The sequence below is a fragment of the Drosophila rhopaloa genome, unplaced genomic scaffold (genome assembly GCF_018152115.1).
Source record: "Drosophila rhopaloa isolate 14029-0021.01 unplaced genomic scaffold, ASM1815211v1 contig_2, whole genome shotgun sequence".
Taxonomy (NCBI): Eukaryota; Metazoa; Arthropoda; class Insecta; order Diptera; family Drosophilidae; genus Drosophila; species Drosophila rhopaloa.
In genome coordinates this window covers 18,562,434-18,590,396 of record NW_025335083.1, presented here as the reverse complement: position 1 = coordinate 18,590,396, position 27,963 = coordinate 18,562,434, and the positions used below count along the sequence as shown (strand labels likewise).

At 37.7% G+C, this 27,963-nt stretch overlaps 2 protein-coding genes across 4 annotated transcripts in view; one reads left to right on the top strand and one right to left on the bottom strand.

Annotated features, from left to right (window-relative positions):
- Nucleotides 1-17,277, bottom strand: part of LOC108050484 (AF4/FMR2 family member lilli) — a 69,448-nt gene extending 52,171 nt beyond the window's left edge. The window contains exon 1 of the mRNA XM_044459827.1: nucleotides 17,063-17,277. Within this exon, the coding sequence (XP_044315762.1) occupies nucleotides 17,063-17,097 (35 nt within the window). The 5' untranslated portion in view covers nucleotides 17,098-17,277. The remainder of the gene's footprint in view (nucleotides 1-17,062) is intronic.
- Nucleotides 17,278-23,158: 5,881 nt separating this feature from the next.
- LOC108046501 (ectonucleoside triphosphate diphosphohydrolase 5) lies at nucleotides 23,159-27,961 on the top strand. 3 transcript variants are annotated; one of them, XM_017126206.2, is made up of 4 exons: nucleotides 23,159-23,368; nucleotides 25,907-26,048; nucleotides 26,232-27,361; nucleotides 27,421-27,961. In XM_017126206.2, the coding sequence occupies exons 1-4, from the start codon at nucleotides 23,339-23,341 to the stop codon at nucleotides 27,511-27,513; spliced, it is 1,395 nt and encodes a 464-aa protein (XP_016981695.1). In that variant the 5' UTR covers nucleotides 23,159-23,338; the 3' UTR covers nucleotides 27,514-27,961. The 3 variants fall into 3 exon arrangements, with proteins under 3 accessions (XP_016981695.1, XP_016981694.1, XP_016981696.1); XM_017126207.2 differs by lacking the exon at nucleotides 23,159-23,368 and adding an exon at nucleotides 25,633-25,824; XM_017126205.2 differs by having other exon boundaries at nucleotides 25,907-27,361.
- Nucleotides 27,962-27,963: the final 2 nt, after the last annotated feature.

Genomic DNA, 27,963 nt, shown 5'->3' with positions numbered 1-27,963 from the left:
AAACATAAACTAAATAAAGCAACCTTGACAACAATTAACACACACATATGCATAAGTTTGTTGAGGGAGCTTAAGAGGGGAACAGGGATAGGGAGAGACTGAGAAAGAGAGGGGCACGCGTGCAAAAACGCAACAAAAGTCGCGCCTCCGAGGTAATCAATCAATGTAAGCGTTTTTAAACGGACACATACTACGTTTATGTGATGACCATTTCATGAAATGGGATAAAAAAGTATGTTCATAAACATCAGTTTATGTAGCTCGGCTTAAAAGTGGCAACGCCGAAAGATTTATTTTTGATTTCGACATTATAAATTAATTTCCATGCCTATTTAAGCGATTTCAATAAATTGCTTTATCATCGAGTTGATAACCAGCACACTTCTGACAACTTTATCACGAATTTAATATTTCATTGATTTTATAGCATAAACACGACCGAGAAAGAGAGTGCATACGCTGCGTAATTGGTATTGATAAATTAAGCAAAGTATGTCGGTCACACAAGAAGCTTGTTTAATGAAGCGCCGTCTCGCTGCCACCGTTAAATGGCGGTAAAAAGAAGGAGAACAAGTTGCAAAAAACGTGTACAAAACCGCCGAGTGGAATTCGCATTCCGCTTTGAAGCTCACTGACAAGCGGATTAAGTTGCTTCCCATATCAAATAACACGCATTGACACACATAACAGCATGTAAATATTATTAAATATTGGTAAATAATGGATGCTATTGACATCAAATACCCTGACATTTGGCGATTTATCGCTGTATTAATAGGTTACTGTGTATTGATAACAAATTATCGCACAAAACAACAAATTTCCTTTTCTATTAGAGAGGGCAATAATAATGTGTATTATAATCTATGATTGAAGGGTTACTTTTATAAAGACATTTGCAGAAATCTTTATGAGCACCTATTATGCTGTACTATAACTTTCCAACAGGAACGTTAGATGGTTAGTCAAAGAAAATGAAATAATAACATTACTCAAAAGACAATATCCATTTTCCACTCGATACATTTAAAATGCCATCATATCAATCATGATGGATTTTATTGCCATGACCTCTGCCCACTCTTTTAAGGAGGAAACTTCCTATCCGTAATTCAAATCTGGACTCCTCTGGGAAAACTCCATTTGCACACGCTCAATTAAAGATTCGGAAAACTGAAGCGTAACTGCCGCCAATGAGCTATAAAATACATATCAGCAGTGGCAAACACTGACAGGCATAAACAACGAAAAAGCAGCCAGGAAGGAAAAAAAAAAGCTTCAAAGGACTCCCGCCCAAAAGGAGGGAGAGGTTTACAAGCCGAAAAGAATGAAACTGCCACTTGAAGCAGAAAACGAACGAACAGAAGAGGCCAGAAGAAGCGGCGAAAACGAAAACAAAAGACATAGGCGAAAAGCCCAAGGAGGCGGTGGCCAACCCGAAGGACGAAGGACGATTTTCCCGACGATAGTGAGGACGAGGACGAGGACAACTTCACATTTGCCGACGACGACATCGAGTCGGAGCAAACTCAAAAGCAATGATGATTTATGTACGAGGGCCAAGCCCTGGACTGTAGTAAGCGTTACAGGAGCGGCAACGAAGAAACGAAGCAACGGCGCAACGGGAACAGAAGGAAGCACTTGAGTATTCATGCAATTTCTGGGTTATAGCCACCATTAAACTTGCCCTAAACTAAGCGGAGGCCAAACCCAGAGCGGGCAAAACACAGAGGAGACACCGTGCACGACCAGAACCAGAAGAATCCTTTCGGACTGGCAATGGAGCGCACATAAAAAGTAGCAAGGGAATGCAGAGATTAGAGATGGGAATGTGAAATAGAATGTGTAAAATATTAAAAAGTTGGCATATTAAATAATAAGAGTAAATAGTACATCTTATAAATTGTTTTAAAAGTTTTCAGTTTTGTCTTTATAAGTAGTCTGTTTTAAAAAAATTAAAACAAAAATGCATGTTTGTACCCTATATCATTTGTTTTCGTGTTTTCGATCTTTGTTAATCTTAATCTTATTAAACACAAAATTGTTAGCATACTCCAGACTGCATCGCCCATCTCCAGTGCGTATTTCAATAATACCAGAGTATAGTGTTCAAGTCCCTTGCCAACCGACTGACGATTTTGTAGGCTGTGCGAGTAAGTTGCATTTGGAAATTGCATGCCAAACTGCAATGGATTGTGAGATGCCGACGATGAAAGGGGCGTGGCTCAAGAGGCAAGGGCGAAGGCAGTTGACAGTTCAATGTTGCATTTTCAAAGTAAAAAGGATGTGTTCCTTGTACGTGTTGTAGTTGTTGTTGCTGCTGCTGCTGCTGCAGTCGCATTTTAGGCGCTCAACTTAAAAGCGAGTGGAAGGCGGGCGGCAACGAGGCAACGAGACCATATTAGAAAGGCACAAAAGAAAATGACAGAGTGCAGCAGGAGTGGAGGCGGCAGGATATGCAAGGATATGCCGCAAAAGTAGCGCCAAACGAGCGAGTCAAGTTGAGTTAAGGACTTCAGAGGGGGCTGCGGGATGATACAGAGATAGAGAATGGTGAAATGTAAATGTGTTGTTGGCTCTTTTGGGTGCGGTTTCTTCTGGCCTGGCTTCGGTTTCCGTCCCCAACTTTCGCCGTCCCGCTTCCCTTTCCCCTCGAGTGCAACTGTTGCTATTTCACTTGGGATGCTGCAGTCACAGTCGCCGTCTGAGAGAGAGTTTTGCACTTTGTTTGTTGTTTATGTTGATGTTGCAATTGCAATTTGCATAGCCTTTTACGTCATTGAGGTGAGTCTGTGGAAATGTGTGCCTATGGCTGTGTGGTACATGAAAACGGGCAATGTTTTAGGGACATGAAATAGGCAAATCAGTTGCACTCGTCATTTTGAATGGTTGTAAAGAAGTTTTAATGTTTAAATTGCATTAAAACTTGTTAAAGTTCTTGATTCTATTGTATCTATCTTAAGGTTTAAGAAGATCATCACAAATGCCTTCTTTGATTCAAAGATTAAAGTATTATTTTGTCGTATTCAATACTTATGTAACGAATTAAGCATGGCATATAATCCCAAGATTAATAACTATTGCACTGAGCACCTACTGCTCAGCACCAAAATTAACATCTGTTTTAATAATAAACCCAATAACTTGCATTCCATTCCCACCCAAAAGTGTTATTTTACGTTTAGAACAGTTGAGTTGCCAATTGCATATACTATAAGTGTAATGTGAGCTCAGGGCACCGAGAAATTGTGAACAAAACAGAAGACGGCTCGCGCATTACTTTCTCGACACAGAAGAAGTTCTGCATTTGTATGGAAATTTCATTCGACACAACCGTTCGATACTCCCTTTGGCAGACCCAACTGTTTTTCCGACCCAACCAATTTGCCGATTCTTTATTGACACGTGTGCCAGAACTTGGGCGAAAAGGGGGTAGTGTCACGCGTGGGAGTCACCGAAACAGGTGAGCAGTTGAGCAGGTGGGCAAAGGCGAAGGGGCAAAGTAGTCGAGACTCACGTTCCTCGCATCTCTCTCACAGCATTTCTCTGTCTGGTGTGTGCAGCAAGGACTTTGGCATTTTATTAAATTACGTGACTCGGAATCTTGCTCCCTGCTATTACCGCTTACACTCAGAAATTGTGTTGGACCAACTAATTCAACTATCCTTAAATCTAAATGAATTTTAACTTTGTTTATCGATTTTTAAGTAGTACAAAATAAATTGTTAAGCTAGAGACAAACCTTATTATCATATTTATTTAATTTGTCAAAATCAACTAGAAGTCTGTTTTATAAATCAACTATTTAATCACGATTTTTTGAGTGTACTTATGTGCTATATTTTGTGTGTTGCGAGAGGAGACGTGAAGGGAACTAACTTTGTTACTTCAAGTTTGGAACCGCGCGCGCGTTGAAAAGAAATGAAAATGTGTTAAGGTTTCGGTTAGTTTGGGAGCGACGACGTTTGCCAGGCAAATTTCTTGCCAAAGCACAATGGACAAACTCACTTTTTTGGAGTAAAAATTTATAAAATTTAAAGAAAATACTTATCTATTATTATATCAAGTAGAACTTGGCAAGGATTTTTTAAGGAAACTAAGTTATTAGTTAATTTATTAGTTTTAAATATAAATATATAAGGGAAAAAAGAAAACAAATATTATTTTCGGTATTTTCCAATAGGTACAATTTAGATCGTAAGACTTTTAAAATTTACAACAAAAATATTTGCTTGTTGTACCGAAAATATAAATCTGAAAACAAAACACCCATTGATGACCATTGTACGTTGTGCAAGTGGAAGGTTTGTCTGAGTTGCTGTTGGCTTCACACGCCCGTTATAATTCGATTGGAAGTATAAATGAAAAATTGGCAAACTAATGTGTGATTGCTTGCAGTTATCGATATCAAATTGAGTTCAGTTGATTTACGCTACGAACCCCTAACGGAGAACTTTTTAGAGTGTTGAGATTTGATTACACATTTGTCAGTATTAGATAACATTTATTATACCAAATAGCCCAAAAGAGACAAAAACAAAATAGCATACTTGGACCCTTACCTTGTAAGTGCCATTTTTACAAATTTGTAGCCATATTTGCCCATAATCTGAACATTAAACTTGTTCCGTGTATTTGTTGGAACTTATAATTACACTTTTATATATACAGGAAACCCTTATCTTTGGCCTTATTAAACATTACTATCGCACAGCACTTGAAAAACATTTCCCATGCAATAACCAACACATTGAACCAGGTTTGCAAGGGAAAGCCAATAAAATCCTTAAGTCAGATAGCAAAAGCATCAAACAAAACAAAAATAACAAAGAGTCGCGCCCACGAATGCGAAAACGTGCAAAAATGTCCAAGAATAACGTATAGAATTATTATTTCCATAACAATGCGATTAAAAAGCTCACTCGGCTGTCTTATCAAGTGGCAACTTATCAGACATCTATATACGCTTGAATGTGTATCTCTCTGACCTCTCCCTCTATCTTCATCTGCCTTTCCTGCTCGCTCCCACTAAGAACGCGCTATCAGCCAGATGAAACGTGATGGCAGCAAGCCCTCAAATCGGCAGAAAAAAGATTATTAACTTGGTTAACCTTGAATGCCATGTGAGTTGCTACTTTGACTGCTACTTAATTCTCGGTGCTCAGCTGCTTAGACAAACTCTATTTGGTTCGATTCGAAATGGGGGAAAAGTATTAAGAACTTGATTATAGCGGTAATGGTGATTCAGGCCAAGTTAAGAAGTTTGTTGGCGAAACTAGTTGGCTTGGATGAAAGTCAATTAAGTATAGCACGTTTAGTTTTAATGCTTTGTGGAATTGATGCTTTATTTAAGCATTACATTTAATAAAGTTAAAAAAATGTTTAATGCAAAAAATCGGCAATTCGAACAAAATATTATTATTTGTCTAATATTTTTGTCAATATATTGTGCTTTTAAAAGTTCGCATTGATATGGAAATTTTAAGGAATAAAAGTCCTTTTATGTGTTAGCATAAACTACATCACTATTAAATATTTATGGTATACCGATTTAATGACGTGTTGAATGACAATTATTATTTAATGCCATGAAGAATGTGCAAAAATCAGGCGTCAAGTCAAAAACAAGTTAAAACAAGAAAGGAAAGCTAACTTCGGGCGGAGCCGAAGTTGATATACCCTTGCAGAATACTCTGTAAATTATATTCTCCAAAATTATTCATATGATGCATTCTTAATACTCATCAAAAATCCCAACTTCCTAACTTTAAAAACACCAAAGTTATGGCATTTCCAATCGTTCAGTTATATGGCAGCTATAGGATATAGTCGGCCGATCCTTATGAAATTTGATAGGTCGAATTGATTTGCTAAAAATAAAACCCATAGAAAATCCCAACTTCCTAACTTTACAAACACCAAAGTTATGGCATTTCCGATCGTTCAGTTATATGACAGCTATAGGATATAGTCGTCCGATCCCGGCCGTTCCGACTTATATACTGCGTGCAAAGGAAAGAAGGGTGTGTGCAAAGTTTCAATTCGATATCTTTAAAACTGAGAGACTAGTTCGCGTAGAAACAGACAGACGGACAGACAGACGGACAGACAGACGGACAGACAGACGGACAGACGGACAGACGGACATGGCTATATCAACTCAGGAGGTGATCCTGATCAAGAATATATATACTTTATAGGGTCGGAGATGTCTCCTTCACTGCGTTGCACACTTTTGACCAAAATTATAATACCCTCTGCAAGGGTATAATAAAACAAGAAAGGAAAGCTAACTTCGGGCGGAGCCGAAGTTGATATACCCTTGCAGAATACTCTGTAAATTATATTCTCCAAAATTATTCATATGATGCATTCTTACTACTCATCAAAAATCCCAACTTCCTAACTTTAAAAACACCAAAGTTATGGCATTTCCAATCGTTCAGTTATATGGCAGCTATAGGATATAGTCGGCCGATCCTTATGAAATTTGATAGGTCGGATTGATTGGCTAAAAATAAAACCCATAGAAAATTCCAACTTCCTAACTTAACAAACACCAAAGTTATGGCATTTCCGATCGTTCAGTTATATGGCAGCTATAAGATATAGTCGGCCGATTCTCATGAAGTTCGGTAGGTCAGATTGATTGGCCAAAAATAAAACCTATAGAAAATCTCAACTTTCTAACTTTACAAACACCAAAGTTATGGCATTTCCGATCGTTCAGTTATATGACAGCTATAGGATATAGTCGTCCGATCCCGGCCGTTCCGACTTATATACTGCGTGCAAAGGAAAGAAGGGTGTGTGCAAAGTTTCAATTCGATAGCTTTAAAACTGAGAGACTAGTTCGCGTAGAAACAGACAGACGGACAGACAGACGGACAGACGGACAGACGGACAGACGGACGGACGGACAGACGGACAGACGGACAGACGGACAGACGGACATGGCTATATCAACTCAGGAGGTGATCCTGATCAAGAATATATATACTTTATAGGGTCGGAGATGCCTCCTTCACTGCGTTGCACACTTTTGACCAAAATTATAATACCCTCTGCAAGGGTATAAACAGATGAAGAGATCTCAAAATAGAATTGTACGAATCGTTTGTCAATTATAAGGCCATTAAAATGGCGCTATGAGAAATTGTTTTTATAATAAAGGGGGTTTGCTTGGCAGCAGACAACACACACAAGCAATGAAAATGAAATTTGTTTATAAACTATTCCAAGCATAAATGAATCATTCAACGGACTAATTGAAAACGCAAGAAGAAGCTATTAAAGGGATACCTAAATAATGAATTAAGATAAGTTTCATGGGAATTGCATTTAGAAATTAACGAACTATCCTTTTTTTTATTCCATCTAATTTTGTTCTCTTTCACGTTTCTTTCGCTCAGCAATTCTCTGGGCCATTCTCACCTCAGTTGCTATCTATTTTCTGATGCCGCGTGAGCTGCCTTGTCGATGTTTATTTTTAAAATAGCCGCCCCGCGCGCTTTCACACAACAAACTTGTAGCTAAAATTACTTTTTTTCTGATTCTTATTATTGTTGTTTTTGTTGCCGCCTGCTTTTCATTTGCGTTAAGTGGGTGGTCAGAAATAATACGAAAACAAAAAAAATTCACCGACATTGCCTGTCTGGATTTTGTGGAATTTCCCCGCTTTGGCATTGAATGGAAATATATTCTCTGGAAAAATCGCAACTGGCGGATGAGCAAGGACATGTGCCACCCCTTTAGAGATTCCGCAGTGTGATTAAGAATTGATTGCCTAACTCATCAATGGGTTTATAATTCAAGCCGGACGATGAAAGATATTCGCTCGGTGGCCAATTAGGTGATTGAAAAATGATTCTGGTTAATAATGACTTGCATATTTCCTTTCTTAATGGCTGTCCTTAACCTTTTTATGGATTAAGTCACATTTTAAGGTACTAAATAACTGTCTTGTTTCTTAGTTAAACTGTTGCACCACAACTCAAACTTATAATAATATAAACAATGATAATCCTGTTACTGTAAAATAATGGCTAATGAAGAAAAATAAAATACAGAGAGAAAAAGAGAAAGGCTCTCAAGCTAATGCAACATATTGCAGATTCCAGGCAATCCAAAAGTTTTTCCTTAGTGCCAAATGCATTTGGCTTCGCCATTTGCCGTGATGGGAGATTAGGAAGTGTGGGCGTGTGTTTGGGATGTCTGCGTTGGGTCCCGACTTGCCCCTCCCCCTCTCTGCCATTCCCCACCGCCTCCATAACCCCTTCTTCTGGCGCGTGTGTTGACATTCATGGCACATGCATTTACACGTTTTTTGCATTGTTGTTGCTGGAATGACGACGTCATCATAGTTGTCATCGCCTTGGTCTTGGGTCTTTGTCAGTGATTGAAGTTTTTGCATGCAAATGAAGTGTTAATCAGCAATGTTGGGCCTGCATCCAAGCGTATAAAGGAACAAAACTTTTGCCGGTCCTTTCTTTCTCTACTAGTCTGTTTGTGTGACCTGAAGATCCAATTGGACTTGGCAATTGAAAAGCAGATTGAAATTCTTTGCAATAGTTTATAGGTATCTATGCAAAATATTAAATCTTTTATAATTTATATTCATATTCATATTTAATCAGTATTAAGACAAGGGGTTATTTCTATTCACAGGTTAAGAATTACCATATCGACACGAAAACTGCAGCAAAATTAAACAAGAATCGCTTGGAGTGAAAAAAAATCGTACATTCTCGACCCAGCTTAATTGACCTTCGAGCTATGAAATATTCCAGGAATAACAATAAAGAAAGTTATGATGATTTCCAGAATTTCCCACAATAACAGCGAAAGCGGTAAGTTTGGCTGACTAACCCTCTTCATACACAGTCGCACCTCTCTTTCCCACATCCTCTGGCCGTCCCTGTCACGCAACTGGGGCAACTTCGGGCAAGTTCTCAGGGGTCGATGGTTCCACTCATTTTTCTTGTTTTGTATTTACGAGAATGTCTAACCCTTGCCGGCGACACACATCTCCACTCAATGAATACATTTTCATAAACGAAATGTGGGCATGTCCCAACGTCGGGTCGTTGCTTTGTCACAACCCATGGTTATTGGGCTGCATTTCTCCTCATTTTAGGGTTTAAGTGTTAAGGTGAATAATTCATGAATGGCTTTTGGTAGGATGTTTGATCCGCAAGGGATTACCTCACTAAATTGTATTGAACTTGAATTACTGTCAAATAATCCATTAGGGTAATTTACAAAGTTTGCTTAAAAAAGAGAGATTCAGCAGATCTATTAATTTTCTACAATATTACCTCAAATTTTTCAAAACCCACTTCAACTACTCACAACACTTGTCATATTGTTTAAGCGCACATTTCAGCAATTACATTTTATACACACCCTGGTTATACAAAGTTAACCCCCTATGGCGGGGAATTCCCCTATTCGATAGGCAATCGATAAACATTTACGAGGAGCAAACGTCTCGAATAATGTTCAACTAAAAGGTACAACAACCAATAAAATAAACAAAGAGGAGGAAGATGAAGAAAAGCGGGTAGTGAAAAGCGCCGTGCTCGCTGGTAGTGTTGCCAAATGAACTGTTTTTAGTCAAATAAAAGTCGCTTTCCAAAGTCTTTCTATATCTTGCAATAGAATAATGAATGTTGCACAAGAAAATTACAATTTTATTAGTTTACCTATAATATTCTTTAATAACGTAAAGATTAATTAACATTCAAGAGTTTGTATATTTAAGAACCATCGAAAGACAAGATTATGGTGACAAACTTCAACAAAACTCGATAAAAAATATTAATTTAAATAATCAAGTGTGACTAGATTACTAAACTACATTTCTTGAAGGTTAATATGTTGGTTTGCAGATACTTTATTATCCACTTTTTGTAACCCGTTGTTGCCATCACTGTTCGCACGTCGTGGCATTTTCCCAGTGTGTTTACAAAATACTATATGTGGAGTGAACGAGAGGGGACGAAACAGCGGAAGAACAGCATTACAATGTAATCCAAAAGTACCAATACTAACTCCCTGCCATATGCAGACACACAGATACTCACGCACAGCTGGAGGAAACGCACATTGAAACAGTTTATCGATCGTTAAGCAAACAACAACAAAATTGTTGAGAGCGAGCGGGCACTACAAGTAAAAAGCACTTACTCATACAAATGCATATAAATAATAAATATATACACCGAAAGAAATATGAACGCAAATTAGCATAAAAAAGCGACTTAATGTCATTTTAGACGTAGACTTGTAGTACTAAGGACTTTTTATATCATCTTACGTGATTCAAGAACTTCACAGACTTTTCCTGCCAGTGCATACGTGCACACATTAATAGTGCACAAATATTTCAGGTTGGCAAAGCATTGCATTAATATTTTAGCTAGCTTTTTGCTCAGTTGTTGTTGCCGTTGCTGAATGTCAAGCAAAATGTCATATTAACACCTAATTATGGTGAACGTGTGAGGCGGGCGGAAAAGGACGAAAGTCCGGGAAGTGGGAAGTCGGTGAAAGAAAGGACGCCGGCAACACCCACCCAAGTGTTAGTTTTATTGTTGCTGTTGTGTGGGTGCTTCGGCTGACGTTGAAAAAGCCCACAAAAATGGTAGAAACAACAAACTAACCAAATGAAGAGAACAGAAAGTGGCAACCGATAATTAGAAATAAATATGACAAGAGAGAATGGAATAGAATTTGGAAAAAATAATTTTTTTTGTATCGTATTCTATTTTAGTCAGTACTCTTTAATTATCTTTAAATTATAATATAAAACTATATTACTTTATGATAAGCTAAAACTGGAATACTTTTCGTTAAACATCATCCCATCATCTCAAAAATTCATTTAAATTAAACTTTTCTGAACCGGATGTACACAGCTGCCAACCGATACCCACGTTCATTTATATTGTGCATAATATTTCTGTATATTTAGCTATTCGATCAAATTTCTTCAGAGAGCACGTTTCTCAGGTCAGCAAGATTTGTTCGAAAATCCAAGAAGCGAATTCCCCGCCTGCAGTGCTCGGCAATCAAACAGAAACACTCATTAAAAAGTCCTTCAATAAAGCTTCAGGTTACAATTTTAAACCACAACCACAACTTAAGTCCTCCGCTGCACCACCGGAAGTGGGAAAACGCAAGCGACACTGAGCGACAGAGTGGCAAAGAGGAAAACGGAGCTGGAAGCGTCCAGTTTAGCGCATTAAGCTGAAAAACAAACACGCAATGCCGACGAAAGACCCCAAAGGCTTGTCGATGTCCTTTCCCCCACCGTTTCCCATTCCCCGTGATTACCCGCACTTTAGCCTTGCCGATTCCCCGCCCTCTTCCTGTCAATATTAATAACGAAGAAACAAAGTCAACTGCAAATAAATAGCAAATAAGTTTTTTGTTTTTATTTGTCGGTAACCAAACCCACCAAGGATTCCCATCACCCCATTTCTTGGCAAAGAGAAGGTTGATGAAAAATCCTCCACAAAGCTACACTGGTACCCCCCAGTAAGCGGAAAAGTGCAACTTATTTACTGTTTCCTGGGATGGTCATCTATGTAGACGGGTCGGAAGGAGGCGGCGGAAGAGGGTGATCTAAGAAAGGGCAAAAATAAGGCATCAAGAAATGCCAGCCAGAGGACATGCATATGAAGGCCAGCAACTAAGGATACTCTTTCATTGAGTCTAAATATACTTTTTATTATGTCAAGGCTTGTTTATTTAATAGGAAATAATAACTTGACCATATGTACTAATAGTATCGTTTAGATTATGTCTCGGAAAATGTCTTCAATGCTAAAGAACTTATTAAAATCTTTTTCATTACCATTTTTTTAAATTTACTTTACTATCATATTTTAAATGTTTTTTTTTTGCGCAAAAAAAATAAAATAATGTAATGAAAACTCCTTCTTCTTGGGTTTACTTAAAAAAGGAGCTTTTTAGAAAAGCACGACAGTAAACAACAAATCAAAAATATACAGAGAAAACGTAAATCAACCGAATGCCTCGAAGCAACAGAACGCCGAGTCAAGGTACCACTTCTTTTAACATCATAACTATCTTAAAATATCCAATCCTTGGCTAGGAGGGTATAAATCAACGAGCGGGGAGAAGACAAAGAATAGGGAGTAGACAGACGGCGACGGTGTTGCGAATTTCCAGTAGTTCTTCTTGTCTTCACTTTGCCAGTTCTCGTGTGCTGGCTTAAAGTGGCGGCACTTGTGCGTGAAATGTGCGAGCAAAATCGAAAGAGGTGGAGAGTGTTGGAGCCACACAATTCACATGGACATGGACATCGCCAAGGCAACAACACACTGCACCTAAGCCCCACCACACCCATTTTCTGACCTCCTCCACAATATGTGTCCTTCATTTTAACTGCAACTGACTGATGGGCGTGGCGCGGTGTGCAACAGTTAATCATTCAGGTGGTGGCGGTAAGGGGTAACATCTTAGATGAGAAAGTCATGGCAGAAATGGGAGGGACGGGTGTTATCAGGTCGACATTTCTGGGAGTGGCTTTCAGGAAGGTGCACGAAGGCAAGGTGCTTTATGAATTACAAAATTAAGACTTGAAGGCACACATTTATAGAATTGATCTTACATGCCTTTCTACTACCTGTTGGTTTATCAACTAGTTCATCTTGAAAAGATTACAACTTAAGAAGTACTTTGCATTGAAGGACATGATTTAAACCAACACAAAAATTTTTACTGATATGTAGTTTTCCATAGTCAACAAATGTTTATTACAATTATCATTGCTTATTTGAAGATATATTTAGCGCATATTTTTCCACTTAAATGCGAGTTGGAGTTTATAGGTTATCACTTAGCAACCACAAAGATTATCGTCTCCCACATTGTTTAATTAGCAACTCGCAGATTGTGTATATGCCATATGTGAATGGGCATGAACCTGAATCGAATTCAGGTTGCCCCCTTTATAAGCCACCACCCAAACCACCCATATATGTACAATGCCAATCCCAACACGTGTCAATTGTGGCTCAGATTCGTTTGCTGTTTTTCCTTGCTTTTTTGCTTTTGGTTTGGGCTTCAAACACAAGCTTCGGGTCATTAAATAAAGCGACGGCCAATGCACACACACACCGAAACACATACACCCATGTATATACATATATATAGAAGCGTAAACAGTCAAAGGACGAAGGACTCGGATGAAAAACCCCTTGTAAAAAGTACGAAGCGAATTATTTGCAAACAAAAGTGCGAGAAGGGGAAGTGATTTACTTTATCGATAGACATAAAACAATTTGGCTGCCTCTCAATGACAGTTCTCGTTCCTGCTTTCGTCGTCGTCGTCCTCGTCCTTATACTCGTCCTCATCCTTCCTTCCTGCCATTCCACCCTAACATCTGTCATTTGTGTGTGCGCACATATCTTCGATTCCTTTTGTTTGGTTTTAATTTTATAAGGTATAAAAATTACATGGTTTTTTCTCACCCGATCCGTTGGTGGGTCCCCGAGAAGGAAAATAACCCAAAGTACGAAAGCGTCCTTAATTTTTTAAAACCGATTTTTACAGAAAGGGAAATAATACTATAATAGTTTTTCAGTTAAAAATAAAACCTTTATGCTACCTTATAAACGCTCTAATAGGGATATAAAAAAATATCATATATTAAAGCAAAAACACTTTCTTTTTTTTACTAATTTGTGGTTTGAGAAATTTGATAGTTATGAATAAATATTTAGTTGGAAAAAATTTCTTATATAAATTTCCAAATGATTCGTTTTTTGTGTGTATAGTGTACACTGCCGCCTGTATTTGTTTTTCTTTCTCTGCTGCTTCTTCTATTTTCCACCTTGTTCACTTTTGCATACAAAATGAAAACAGGACTACCCAGCACTTCCTTCCTGCCCAGAACCTGGTCGTTCTGGGTCCTAACTGTTGCTGATTTATGGTCTGACATAAGATGGGGGAACGTCGGGGGAGGCAATGTTGGATGACTGTTTAGTTTGCATGTTGTTGCTCCTTTTCCCTTCAAATTTTACGTTCGGTGCCTTTGTAGCATTAAAATGACATAATAAAATGTATAATTTCGACATAAAAAATAAAATCCCCAGAGAGATTTCATTGCGCCCAAGGCTTCTGGCTTCTGCTATCTCTCACACATTCACCCCCTCTCTCACATACCGCACTTTGATTGCCGACTATACGTGTAGCATATCAATTAGGTGTGTGGGTCAATAGTTTAAGTGGACCAATGATGGAGGTGAAAGAGCAAGGCAGCCCAATGATGGGCCTTTCAGTTGGCATCATGGCCAAAAAAGGATTATGTTTCATGCTTTTTGAGTGGTCATTTGAATCAGTTTGATGTGTGTGTGTAACCTAGATGCGAACGAGTCCAAATATTTAAAATGTGGGCCAGTAAAGGATAATCATTAGTATGGGAAATGTGTTATATTTTTAATAATGTCAAATACCATTTCATTTTGAAGTTTAACTATTTAAGGCCACCAAATGTGTCAATATTATTGATCTAGCTTTTCGTCCCCCCAGCCATTCAGTTGTAAATCAGTTAAGGAATGACAACTCAATAATTCGATTTACATCACCTTTAAATCATGCATAAGGCAAATTTCCTCTTAGTCCCATCAACCAATCCGTATAAGTGGGCTTCTTAAGCAGACTATTATATACATATATATATATATATAGACGTATTCTACTCCTTGGCAACCACTTAGCTATTCATAACTGGCACACACAACCAGACAAATTTTAATAATTCAACTTTATAATGTGGACGCAACGGAGGAAATTCGCTTTTTGGCCAATGCCAAAGGCAGCGAATGATAGAAAGTCGGCCAAAAAGGGGGCGACCGAAATGCAATAGAATGTGGGCAGCCGAGTGGGTGGTTGGGGGTCTTGCCTGGTGGGTGGGTGTTTGGTTGGTTGGGGAAACCCACAAAAACCAAAAACTTGTGCGCGTGTGTGTCTGAATGCCACATAGGGTATAGCACATTTTCCCAGCAAGGTGGGAAAAGCCAGTAGGGAGGACACAAAGTGCACTCGTAAGGGGGATGAGCAGGCGTTGGTGGTGCAGGGGTAAACCGCGCTCTAGACACACATTAAAATTTCAATTTTGGAGAAATTAAAATTTTATCAGTTTGTTGTGAGTGTCGCACACGTTTTGTGCGCTAGTTGCTTTTGAGTTCTCATTCTCCCAACCAATATTCGGGCCGACAAAAGTCATAAAATGACCAAGAACCCATACAATAAATTGTTCATGTTTTTCCATACTATTTAGATTAGACCCTTTTAAAGCTACGTTTTTAGAGAGTTAGATTAAAAAATATTAGGTAACTGCAAAAAGTTATATTTATAATAAACAAAACAAGTTTATTTTTTATATGTACTTTAAGATGATCATAAACCATTTTACGCTGAGTCCTATATAGCAACAAATTTCTTTAAACAAAATTCAATAAAGTCCAGTTGAAATTAAAGAAAGGGATTTACAAAAAATCGATGGACTAATTATGATTGAAGTAAATTCCTTGTTTTTTGTAACACAACAAAAAAAAAATTAAATGTTTTTAACGTACCCTTTTACATTCAAGCTTTTCCGCCTGGGAAAATTTGGGCATCAAATGAAGGCTCAAGAGTTTTAGGGACCACTAAAGCCCAACTTAAAACCATCACCCTTCCGCCCAGAAGGAAGTGGTCTAAAGAAATCTGTTATGGTTAAACTTTCGAATAGGAAAAAAATACCAAGTTTTCGACAAATTGCAGCGAAAAGTGCACAATGGGTTAGCCATGGGGAAACAGTGCGTGGCGACGCCGGCAAAATGTACAACAAAAAACCGAAACACGAAGAAAAGTGGGAAGCAAACTAGAAAGAATCTTAAAGCGGAATTTTCCGACTATGCAATACGCTGTCCTCAGTTCAGTACAATAAGTTATGACATATATTGTCAGTAGTAATTCTCAAATTCAAGTTCTAAAATAAATCAGAACATGCAGACAACTGTATTAAAACGAATGGAGTTTGGCTTTTTTTTTTTTTTTTATCAAATATCAAGAATTACCAGAGTAAAACATTACTTACTTTGTGTGGTATCTGATAATTAACTTAAAATAAGTTAATTAACTTAAAATAAGTTAATTTTTGAATAAGGATTTGTTTGATAGGTCAGTATTTAAGCTGTCCAGGTACGATGGATTACTACCAATTCGACATACCCATTTCCACTCTCAAAGAAGCTGGTATGAAAAAACTTAGATTTTTCTACTTTGCTCAAGGTGGGACAACAGAGGACAAGCCAACGGAAAGGGGGTGGTGGAGAAGGTGGATTTTCAGCCGTCTGTTGGTAAAAGAGCAGGCCAAGAAAACCCGCAAAACTTGGCAACGCTCTCTCGCTCTGTTTATTGCATGGCGCTAAAAGCAACTGGGGACCGTTTTTTCTTCTCCTTTTTCTGCTTTTTTGGTAGAACTGCTCTTTATACGTATCTATTCTATGGATGTGCCTAGTGCCTGTGCTTGTGCTTGTTTGCTTGTTTGTTTGTTTGTCTGCCTGTGTGAGCGCAGTAAATGTGGGCGTACAATTTTCAATTATACATTTTAGTGGCCGCAGCAGCTCATTGACAATAAAAAATGAGGAAAAGAGCCGGAAAGAAAAGGGGTCGGTCGCAGAAATGAGAAAAGTTTTAACAGATCCGATTTGATGTCGTGTGCGTAGCATTTGGTTTATTGTGAGTGACGGACAAGAAAGAAATGTCCAGAGATTAAACTTGGTCCTAGATCAATTTATTGCGCCTTAAACTATTGGGTTTATCTTAAAAGAATTCTTCTACAGTGATATGCATGTAAGCCTATTTTATTTAAAGTTTTTATTGTGTTGCAAACATTCTTTAACATTTTTATGGGTTTGAGCCCCAAACCACTTATAAAATCTGTTAGGCTGGAAAAACTGCCTAGAAATTCCATTATAAATTTGACATTTTGTATATCTTTAAAAATAGCATAATGTTATAACAAAATTCAGTAAATCGACTTACCGTGGCTTAGTTAGTTTTTTCATATGAATATCCATATGGGGATCCAATCGGTGCTGTTGCTGCAATTGTTTGCTGACTCATAGAAGGAAATCCCTCCGCCCTCATGGACGTTGAGTTAATCCAAGGCCTCTGGACTTCGTTGCTGGGAAAACCACGTATCCTTTTTCCAGCCCCACTTGATATCCGACTCCTTGGGGTTCTCTTGTTGATTTTTTTTGTTGTGGGATGCTTAATTTTGCGATGTTTTTTATCCACCGCATTAGTTGGTGTTATAATTGTTGCTATTGGCAGGTTGCTAGCGTTGTTTAAATTTGAATTTTAACATTTAACAATTTACTGATTTATTATTGATAATATTGCTCGATTCGCTGTTTGTTGAGGTTGTTGTTGTTTTACATAGTTTTTGTTTGGTTGTGTGGTGTTGTTTTTAATTAAGCACTTGGGGCGCATTTATAAAATTTGTAATTCATTATTTAAACCTATGAATAATAGGATAATTTAATTATTTATTTAAATATTGAAAATTTCTTAAATTTCTCATTTTAATTAATATTTAGAATAATTTGTTGTAATTTGCACTTGTTTTTTTAATTTTTCTTCAATATTCGTTTTATATTCAATATATGCTTGTCTATTTACCGATAAAGTAATTCTCTTAAAGTAATTGCGTTGGTTGATTTTGAAGCTGCTTAACTTTTGCGGATTGTAAAAATTCTTGTTTTATCTGATGGATGTAAGAAATATATATCTATATATTTATATGGTATATATGTTATTGTAGCTGTAATATCGCTTGGCTACATTAAGGTTTGATTGCACCGTTAGAATTTAACGCACTTTTCCCACGATTCTCTATCGTTTCTTCGTTTCCCGTTTGGTTTTTAATTCCCTTTGACCGTTGTATATATATTTATATTGTAAGTGCTATGGCTATGTATATGCATATGTATATAATGCGTGTATATATAAGAACTATTGGAAGGCGTACTTTTATAGGCTTGCTAAGTTCTGCTCAAAATTTTTACGCGTTTTTAAAGCTAATGGCTACGATTTCGTTAATGCAAGTGTGTTTAATTAATTTGTTTTCCTTTACTAAATGTTGAACTTTTTACTTTCGGTTTTTATATTATTTATTATTGCTTGTATTTGAGGCGATTTTAATAATAAAGTTGGCTGTAAATATGAAATGGTCCTTTAAATTAATTAAATGGATGTTAAATAATGTGTCTTAAAGTTCGTCATGTAGTGCACAAATATTTTTAGCTCATTAATTAAACAAAGCTTTAAATGTTTTTATAAGTTCGAATTTTTGAATGATCCCATCCCGATGTCATTTGCGGATTGAAATCTTCCACAACCCCCAAAAAACCCCCTTTTCGGAAAGCAGTCTTCCAGCTGCAACAACAAAATGCCCGCAAAAGAAAACCGAACCACACGCAAGGACACACACACAAAAGCACATATTCGCTCGTGCTCTCGCATCGCGTGCTCTTCCTGAGGCTCTCCCAGAAACAGCTGTTGATCGCAATTGCAGCAAACACACACATACTGATGCACTGATTACATGCACATATAGATGTTGATGGAAGAACAGCAGGTGTTAAATATAAAATCAAAAATGTAGCGTACATAATGTCATAAAGACGCCAGTTGAGCGAGAAAATTATAGCGATGTATCTGCTTTGTTGTTGTTTCTGTTTCTGCTTCTCGTTCATTCATTAGTTGTTGTGGTTGTTGTTATTGGAAGAGCAAAAGGGCAACGCACCGCTTCAAAAAAAAAGTTTCCTTTCCTTTTTGGCGTTGCTTTTGCCTAACAACAACAACAACAAAGAAGAAGAAGAAGAAGAAGGCGGCAATTCCGTTAACCACAGCAAAGAGAGAACGGGAGAGTGAGCGTGCGATCGTGCGAGAAAAAGAGACCGATCGAGTGAGAGAGAGAGAGCAAGACAATCACACGGTCCAGGTCCAAAAGTGCCGTTTGAAAAATTGACAATAAAAAAATGCGCATTTCACTTTTTTTGCGCTCTCCTCTTTCGTTAGTCTCTTCTGTTCCGTTTTTCGAATCGACTGTTGTTGTTTTTTGTTTGCGAAAGCGAATTTTTTGTTGTATTTGTATTTGATCTGTTGATTTCCATTCGTTTTGCATTGGAAATTTCGCTAACGAGCGAGCGAGCCAGAGCGAGAGGGGGGGCGGAGTGGAAAGGGGATGGCACATGTGCTCCATTTTATCATTTGCACTCTTCACTTTTTAAACTTACGTTTTTAAAATTAAGATTACATTGGATTTAGATTAAGATTTGCTTTTTCTATTTGCTTTTGCTCTTGCCTTTGCTATTTGATATTGCTTTTTCTATTTGCTTTTGCCTCTGAACTTTGCTCACAGAAAAAATTTTGATTGCACACACACACACTTCTTATATATAAAATATATAGATGGCGAGCACTTTTATTGGAATTTGATTGGAGATTTTCGAGTGGGCGGCGCGATTTTTTAATTTTTTTCATATATTTCTTTGGCTATTTTCGCTTTACATTTTTTACACGTCGCGACGGCGGTGCCGATTTTGTGTTCGACCGGCTGCGAACTATATAGCTTTACCGTTATAACGCGACGTTTCACTCACTCGAACCGCATGCAACTCACACGCAACACAAGAGAGCCGCTTCGAACCCTCGAACCCAAACTCAAACTCAGTCGAACTCACTGTTAGTATAACTGTTTACTAAGAGCGAGTTCGACTTAACAGTGCCAAAGATCGTCTTATATTATAATTTTAATTGATTATACATTTGTTTAACAATTTCGGGTAAATAAAATGGCCCGGGAGCGACAAAAAGGGAAGAAGACACATTGGAATTCGAATTTGAGACCGTGCGAAAAACAAAAGAAAAAAAACGCTCTCTTCGTCATCTTCTTTACCTCGGCGTTTGCCTTTTGTTCGGATTGTTTTGTAATTTGACTTTATGAATCAATTTTAATGACGTCGTCAGTTCATTTGAATAACAAAAACAAAAGGAACCCCAATCAGAAAATATGTGAGAGAAGTACGTTTATAAAATCTTTGGAGCTTAGCTAGCTAGAACATAAATTAAAGAAGCTATAATTTTTCTGATTTTTCGTATATACAACCTGAAAAATCTTAATGCAAAAAACATAATAAATAACATTCTGCAACGTTACACAATAAGTAAGAAAAGTTATAAGTTAATATGAACATTTACATATTTTTGACCTTCCGATAACACCTAATTACTGCAAATAATTGCGAAATTAAATGGTTTTATTTATCACTAAATGCTACAGATATGAAATTATCAATCTGGTAAAAAGGATGGCATTTACAAGTGCAATTCGGGAACTAAATCTTTCTATGTTTCATCAATATCCCAGATCAACTGCACTTTAAACAATTTTTTAAATAGGATAACCGGTTCAAATAAAATTACTGAAAAGTTGATGTTTCATCAATATCCCAGATCAACTGCACTTTAAACAATTTTTTAAATAGGATAACCGGTTCAAATAAAATTACTGAAAAGTTATTGAGAGAGCTTAAAAGAAAAAGAAAGGTACATTAATGGCCGACGTGATTGAAGTCATGTCGTGGAACCAATTTCAATTGAACCTCGAAGATTACAAGTTTTTCAAAGAGTGGAATCTCTATTGAGTAAACTTTCTTACTATTGAAAACAAATATTTCTTGGAATAGGTGGTTTTGAGAATGAACGTTTTACTAACAAAAGTTAATTTACCAAACCAATTGCAAACTTAAATCTACGGCATTGTTCTGATGCCGTCTGGCATTATAATTTCATCAGATGTCCAAGAATACCAACAAAATAGTATTTACCATTTCCGATTATTTCCAATGGCTGCGCGAATGGACTATTGGAATGTCGGTTTTCAAACATTTAACAATTGTTCTTATCAGAATTTGATTGAGGTGTGTGTGTGTGAAATTCGGTCTCTCCTCTTTGCTCTTTCCCCTTCTTAAAGCATTCGCATTCTTTTTTTCAGTTTTTACTGGTATTTAACCCTATTTTTTAGAATTCTGACTGAGAAATGTATAAAAATTTGCCATTTTTATGGCTGTTTTAGTAATTCTTTTAAGGCAAACACCTAAATAATAGATAAAAACAAAAAGCGAGCAAACCCAAACACACACGCACGCACACAACGGCGGAAAGAGCGCGCGAGAGAGAGAGAGGCGGCATTGTCCGTCTGGCATTTTGACGTTTATAACTTTGCCTTTATTGTTGTTGCTGCTGCCATTGCTTTTGCCTCTTTTTTTGCTGCCTTTGCGCGCGAATTCGCTGCGCATAGCAAATTAAAATTAAAAGTTTGCGAGAGCGAGAGAGGGCAACAAAAGCAGGGAAAAAATAAATATCAAAATTAATTTCTTTTCGGCGTGGCGGGAGAGAGAGAGCGCCAGAAAAAGAGAGCACGACATGACGAACTTTTGACACATTTTGTTTATAACAATTGGCTATATCTTTTTGCACTTACCTCTTTCTCGTTTGCTTCAATTGTTTCTCTCTGGTGACTACAACTCAAAATTGTTTTGTGTGCGAAATCAGAAATGTTTAAACATTATTTAACACAAATACTCTTACGCTCACACACACACGTAGTAATTTGTTGTTGTTGTTGCGGTGGTGTTGGCAAAGCCTTGTTGTTTTCTGCCGATTTCAGCTCTCCTCGCTTTAAATATGTTTAGTTTCCATTACTTTTTGATGTTGTTGTTTTTGTGTGGTATTAATAAAAAACGTACGCGAACTGCAGTCAAAGTCACTCACACACACACACGCACATACGGCACACGGCACACACAAACGCACGCACGCACACACACAGCAACTAGTAATTCTGCTGTGCGAAAGAGACAACATGAGAGCGCTTACGAAAAAAAATTTGTTTGTGTAAGTTTTCCCGAAAACGCGATTTCATCCGGAAAATTCACTGCGCTCGCTTTCGGCGCCGCCGCGTTAGCCACTTAATCACTTAATTGGTTCCGTTTGCATTGTTTTTAGTTTGGGTTTTTAAACGAAATTTAGTTGCGTGTTTTGTGTTGGTGCAGAGAAGAGAGAAAATACACATATCGTTATCGATGGCAGGGCTATCGATAAGGCAACTATCGCCCAGCTGATTGGCGGGCAATCAGCTGTGCGGCGATAGGCTCAGTGTTGGAAAACAGCAGTCTTGTCTGTAGCTTGATAACATATTTTGTACCTGTAATTATCGTTTTTATAGTTGTTTACAATATCTTCTTTTTAAGTGGAATACTTTTTAAGTAAGTTTGTGGCTATTTAAACCATCAGCCTGCTAATTAATTTTAAATGCAATGTTTAGACTCGCTACCCAACACTGGTAGAATTTCTCAATGTTTCATTTATTATGTTTTTAGCTGAAAGCTTTTTAAATTAACTTGTTATGTATTCTTTTTATTGTTTTGCTTTTTTACATATACCGTAGAAGCTTATGATATAGTTCAGCAATAAATGCCCTTAAACTTTTATTTAAACGATAGTATGACACCTACAACTCTAATTGGTTTCTTGTATTTTTGGGAGTCACTGTCTTATCTCTTGGAAAGTATGTTTGTTTCTTTATCATTCTTGCTGAAATTATCAATTAATGCATTTTAAGGTAAGAAATATTCTCAACGTTAGTACACATTAATCTTTTAGCGTTATGATGAAATAAATAAAGTTGTTGTTTAATGTTGATAATTTTAAAGTTTGAATTGTACTTTGTTTATTAACTTTAAAAAATCATAAGAATCGCTACATATGTATGTTATAATAATATCGAACAAATTTTATATTTATTCTGTATAAATTTGAAGGCAGATTGGCCAATCAAGGATTATCTAAGGATTATTCAGTAAAAAACTGCTATACAACTTTGTAATTTTAACTTAGTTAAATTATATTTAATTAGGTCTTAAAGTGGTTAATATTTTATTCAGAAACCTTCTAATTTTTTTCCATCCCTCGGAGCCCTGAAAACCCTCCCAGAGTGACCGTACTCCGCTGATAACAAACAGCTGACAGGGCTGCAGTATATAAGTGAGCGGGTGGTAAATAAATGTGTTTAGTTGATTTTAAGACGCCATTCCGTGCGCGTTCGCTTGCGTTCAGAGTTCTTTCAGAACGCGCGCCCAATTAAACTAGTTATTAGATCGACATTAGTGCGTTCCGCTCGGTGATCGCAGAAATAGTCGAAAACAAAACAACACCGCTCGTGAATTTACATAATTAAGTAAAGACAACAACATGACGAACACCGATTTGCGAAAGAGAAAAGTAAGCCAAAGGTTAAAAGGGTTATAAAAGCGGACATTTTATGCCAATTTCATCTCACACATACACACGCCTTACACACACACATAGACACTACAAATTGTTGCTCTTTTGACGCGGAAGTAAAAAAAACAAATGACTAGCTAAATAATGGTTTCAAGTTCTTTTAGATTGTGCCAATTTTTATTTAAAATTGTGTTTTACAAGCCATTTACATATAGAGAGTATATAATTATATACAGGGGTCTGACAAACGGGTTTTTCTAACATAATGATTTAATTGTTATCATAGGTGGCTGGTACAAAAACGAATTTGAATTTATATACATATGTATGTACGCATGTTTTGGATTTTTGTTCAAGCCGGCCGGTTTATCTTTGAATATTTTGTAGGGTGGCCAGGCTGAGCGATTTTCTCGTTTGCAAGGTCATTGGGGGGCTACTAAAAAAACAAACAACAATTGAGTTGGCACCCGTTCCTGAATCTCGCTAGACAACTTTTCAATTGCTTTCTCGGAACCTCGAAGATCTCAGACTTTCACGGAACCTTAAAGAGCTCCGATACACACACCGAATTGTTTTTGGGGACGATTGAAACGTTCGAATGCATCGCATGTGGGTGGAGAACAGGATGGGGCAAAACCGGAACAGGTTGCAAGTGAGTGCAAAGAGTGCGATCGTGGCCTTAACCCTCGTGTGTGGCTCTATATCTTAATCGATACTGCCAATGTTTATTGGTTAGATGCGTCAAAGCAATCAAAGTTATTGATTTTACTCCGGCTTCTTTGCTATATTTTCCATAATCTCCACTTAAGAACCCCCACTGCCTACCAGCATAAATGTAGGGTCGGTTGATTACTCAGAATAACTTATTTTTAAAATTTAAAAAAACACAAATCTCACTTATTTCTGACCAAAAGATAAAATTCCTTTTTTTGTGTTTCTATATAAAATTAAAGTTTTTAATACTTTTAAGAGTAGATAAATATAACAAAATTTTCTCATAGATTTGTGTATATTAATGATTGGTTAGAAAAAAACATTTGTTTTACATTGTCATAAATTTAGTCATAAATGCATATTTTTTTAAAACTATTTTCATTAAAAAAATACAACAACGTGAATCCAGCTTATTATCTACTAATATATATAATTTTAATATCTTTATAAAAAAATACGTGCCCAACAAAAGTAAATCTGACGGTGAATATTCCAAGGTGATAAAAAATAGTAATCATTTAAAGAATACCTCGTAGACCCGATTAAAGCATTCCGTATGATTATACTTTTTAAATGTCTTGAAAAGCATTACTCATTGTCGATCGGCACAAAAGTCGCCCTCAGATAACAATTGATTTATTGATTACAGTAGCGTGCCATTCGAAGCATATGCGATAAGTTCACACCCTGAATGTTTGATGAGCATTCTTTTTTCTTATTTTAATTATTCCATCAATGTAATTGCTTTGAAATTGAATGGCTAATGGCTGTACTTATGTATATAGTCGTCTGTCAACTCCATTACTCGTAAACCAAATATACTTTAGACCCTAGTTTGTTTTGTTTTTTCATTGCCTATAGCTATTTTTGCGTCAGGCACTTAATAATAACGAAACATTTGTTTAAACAATGGGAATTTCATCAGGCATGTTTGCGGCCCCTACTTTAATATTTAAAAAAGGCTTTAAGATATCTTTTTTTTTGCTCTACTTATGATTGTTGCTAGTGGGCCCAGACATGGTTGTCGTAGCCAAACTGATTGCGTCTTATCATTGGTCATATCGTCAGAAGGTTACTTGATAAGGCCTTGATTCTAATCAAATGGACACTGCTGTGCGGCTCCCATAGCAAAATGTGTAATTTGGCATGACTTTGAACTTTGAGAGGGCCTAATTTTTGCCGGCTAGCTAGAGCTGATAATTAATTTCAAGGGGCTTGTGCAAATTCTGTGTAGGCATATACAGCGTTTTTGAATAAATACATTTGTCAAATTTTCTGTGATATTGATATGTTTAATATTATTGTTATAAACGTGTTTATTGAAAAAAATATTGTCAGATTGATCGAAGCAGAGATTTTAAAAATGAAAGAATTAAAATAAATATGAATTTAAATGCGAGAAAAAAGTACTTTTAAAGTCCATTTTAGCTGTTACTTTCTAAGTAACGGCTTTTTAGCAGCTAACTTGTATTACCGTTGCCAAAGCTATGTTGCAGCCCTGGTTAACGTTATCGATGAGCTTATCTCTGCACCCCTGGCACATGAGAACGATAAAAGCCCACAGTAGAATAAAAAAATGTAAAACATAATCATTGACATTTCAAGAGATAGCAAATAGCCAACGTGTTAATATTTGAAGAGCAAACAACTGAAATGTGTTTCAACCAAGAAGCCGGCAATGCATAAAAGTTGTGGTATTGCAGGGAACGGAACGAGCCATGAAATACGAATATAAGCTGGTAGACCCATATCTATGCCAAAAATATCACTATAAATAACCTACTTTCCGACCGAGACTAATTGATTTACGCATTTTTCTAGCTGGCCACGGATGAGAAACCGCCGCGGCGGAAAAGCAGTGGTTCCCCAAATGCCAGCAGCGGTGGAAACCGCGGTCCCAGCGGCCTGAAGATCTCCTTCCTGTGCCTGGTCATCTCCGTCATCCTGCTGCTTTTTGTGTTCGGTGTGTACCATTTGTATTATGTAAAAGACAATGTCGTCTCGAAACCTGTACTAACTAAACCCTCTGATTTTCCAACTGTTACTGTACGCTACTCTGATGTGGAACCTCATTTTTCGCCTTCTGTTCGCCGTGTTGTTACTAAAAAACCACCAACTACACAACCACCAACCACTGATGATGCAGGCTTTGTCTCCGAGAATGCCAGTCCGTATTTGGCCCGTTTGGCCTCCAAATTTGGCTACAGCAAGGTCCAGTATGCGGCCATCATCGATGCAGGATCCACGGGCAGCCGTGTGTTGGCCTACAAGTTCAACCGCAGCTTTATCGACAACAAATTGGTGCTCTACGAGGAGCTGTTCAAGGAGCGCAAGCCGGGCTTGAGCTCATTTGCAGATAATCCCGCCGAGGGTGCCCACTCTATTAAACTCCTGCTGGATGAAGCCAGAGCCTTCATACCCAAGGAGCACTGGTCGTCCACGCCGCTGGTTTTGAAGGCCACAGCTGGCTTGAGACTTCTGCCCGCCAGTAAGGCGGAAAATATCCTAAATGCCGTCCGCGATCTCTTTGCCAAGTCCGAGTTCAGTGTGGATATGGATGCCGTGGAAATTATGGATGGCACGGACGAGGGCATCTTCAGCTGGTTCACCGTGAACTTCCTGTTGGGCCGCTTGTCCAAGACGAATCAGGCAGCTGCACTAGATTTGGGTGGCGGCAGCACACAGGTCACCTTTTCGCCAACGGATCCGGAACAGGTGCCCGTGTACGATAAGTACATGCACGAGGTGGTTACCTCCAGCAAGAAGATCAATGTGTTCACCCATAGCTATCTGGGACTGGGATTGATGGCCGCCCGCCATGCCGTCTTTACGCATGGTTACAAGAAGGAGGATTCGGTGCTGGAGAGCGTCTGCGTGAATCCGATAATCGCTAATCGTACGTGGACGTACGGAAATGTCAACTACAAGGTTAGTGGCAAGGAGAACGGCAAGTCGAGTGCCGAGCAGCCCATTGTGGACTTTGATGCTTGCTTAGAGTTGGTAAAAAGCAAGGTGATGCCACTGGTCAAGCCCAAGCCGTTCACTTTGAAGCAACATGCGGTGGCTGCGTTTAGCTACTACTTTGAGCGCGCCATCGAGTCGGGACTGGTGGATCCACTAGCTGGCGGAGAGACCACAGTGGAGGCTTACCGCAAGAAGGCTCAGGAGATCTGCGCAATCCCCAACGATGAGCAGCCTTTCATGTGCTTTGACCTCACCTTTATCTCGACACTTCTGCGCGAAGGATTTGGTCTCAACGATGGAAAGAAGATTAAGGTGAGTCCACCTTTAATGAAAGAGTTCGTTTCACTTTCTTATTCCAATTATATTTACAGCTTTACAAAAAAATAGATGGCCACGAAATCTCCTGGGCCCTGGGCTGTGCATATAATGTTCTGACTAGCGACGAAAAATTCAGTAATTCCTAATGCTCCTCTAATAGTCCGTAGTTGAAGAAATACATTTTAAAAAGATTGTTAGCTGAAATTGTTTATAGAGTGCCTTAGACGTGCATCGAGTATACTACAATCACACTACAACACACTTACGACACCGACCCAAAAACACTCGGACATTGCCTATATATGTATGTGGTCGATTAATATTATTTGTGTTCTGTAAAATTCATTTCAATTGTCTCTAATTGAAGCTAACCCACACGGTTACTACACTTACACTTAGCTTTTAGTTTGTAATTCCAATTTTGTGTGATTCGCCATCTTAGTAATGCAATTTTTTGCCAAGATCTTAACTATTTAGTCTTTACACTGGTATCCTCATGTATATAAATTTACACCATGCAAACATTTCAATTTGTTTTGCACATATGCAAATGTTAGTTTAATTATTTTTGCAAATAAATCAAATGTTAACTGATC

Excerpts from the sequence above, each read along its gene's own strand:
- LOC108046501 (XM_017126205.2), top strand. The coding sequence starts at position 23,339 with ATGACGAACACCGATTTGCGAAAGAGAAAA. Across the intron at positions 23,369-25,906 it reads CCGATTTGCGAAAGAGAAAA|CTGGCCACGGATGAGAAACC; the intron begins GTAAGCCAAAGG and ends GCATTTTTCTAG. Across the intron at positions 27,362-27,420 it reads ACGATGGAAAGAAGATTAAG|CTTTACAAAAAAATAGATGG; the intron begins GTGAGTCCACCT and ends TTATATTTACAG.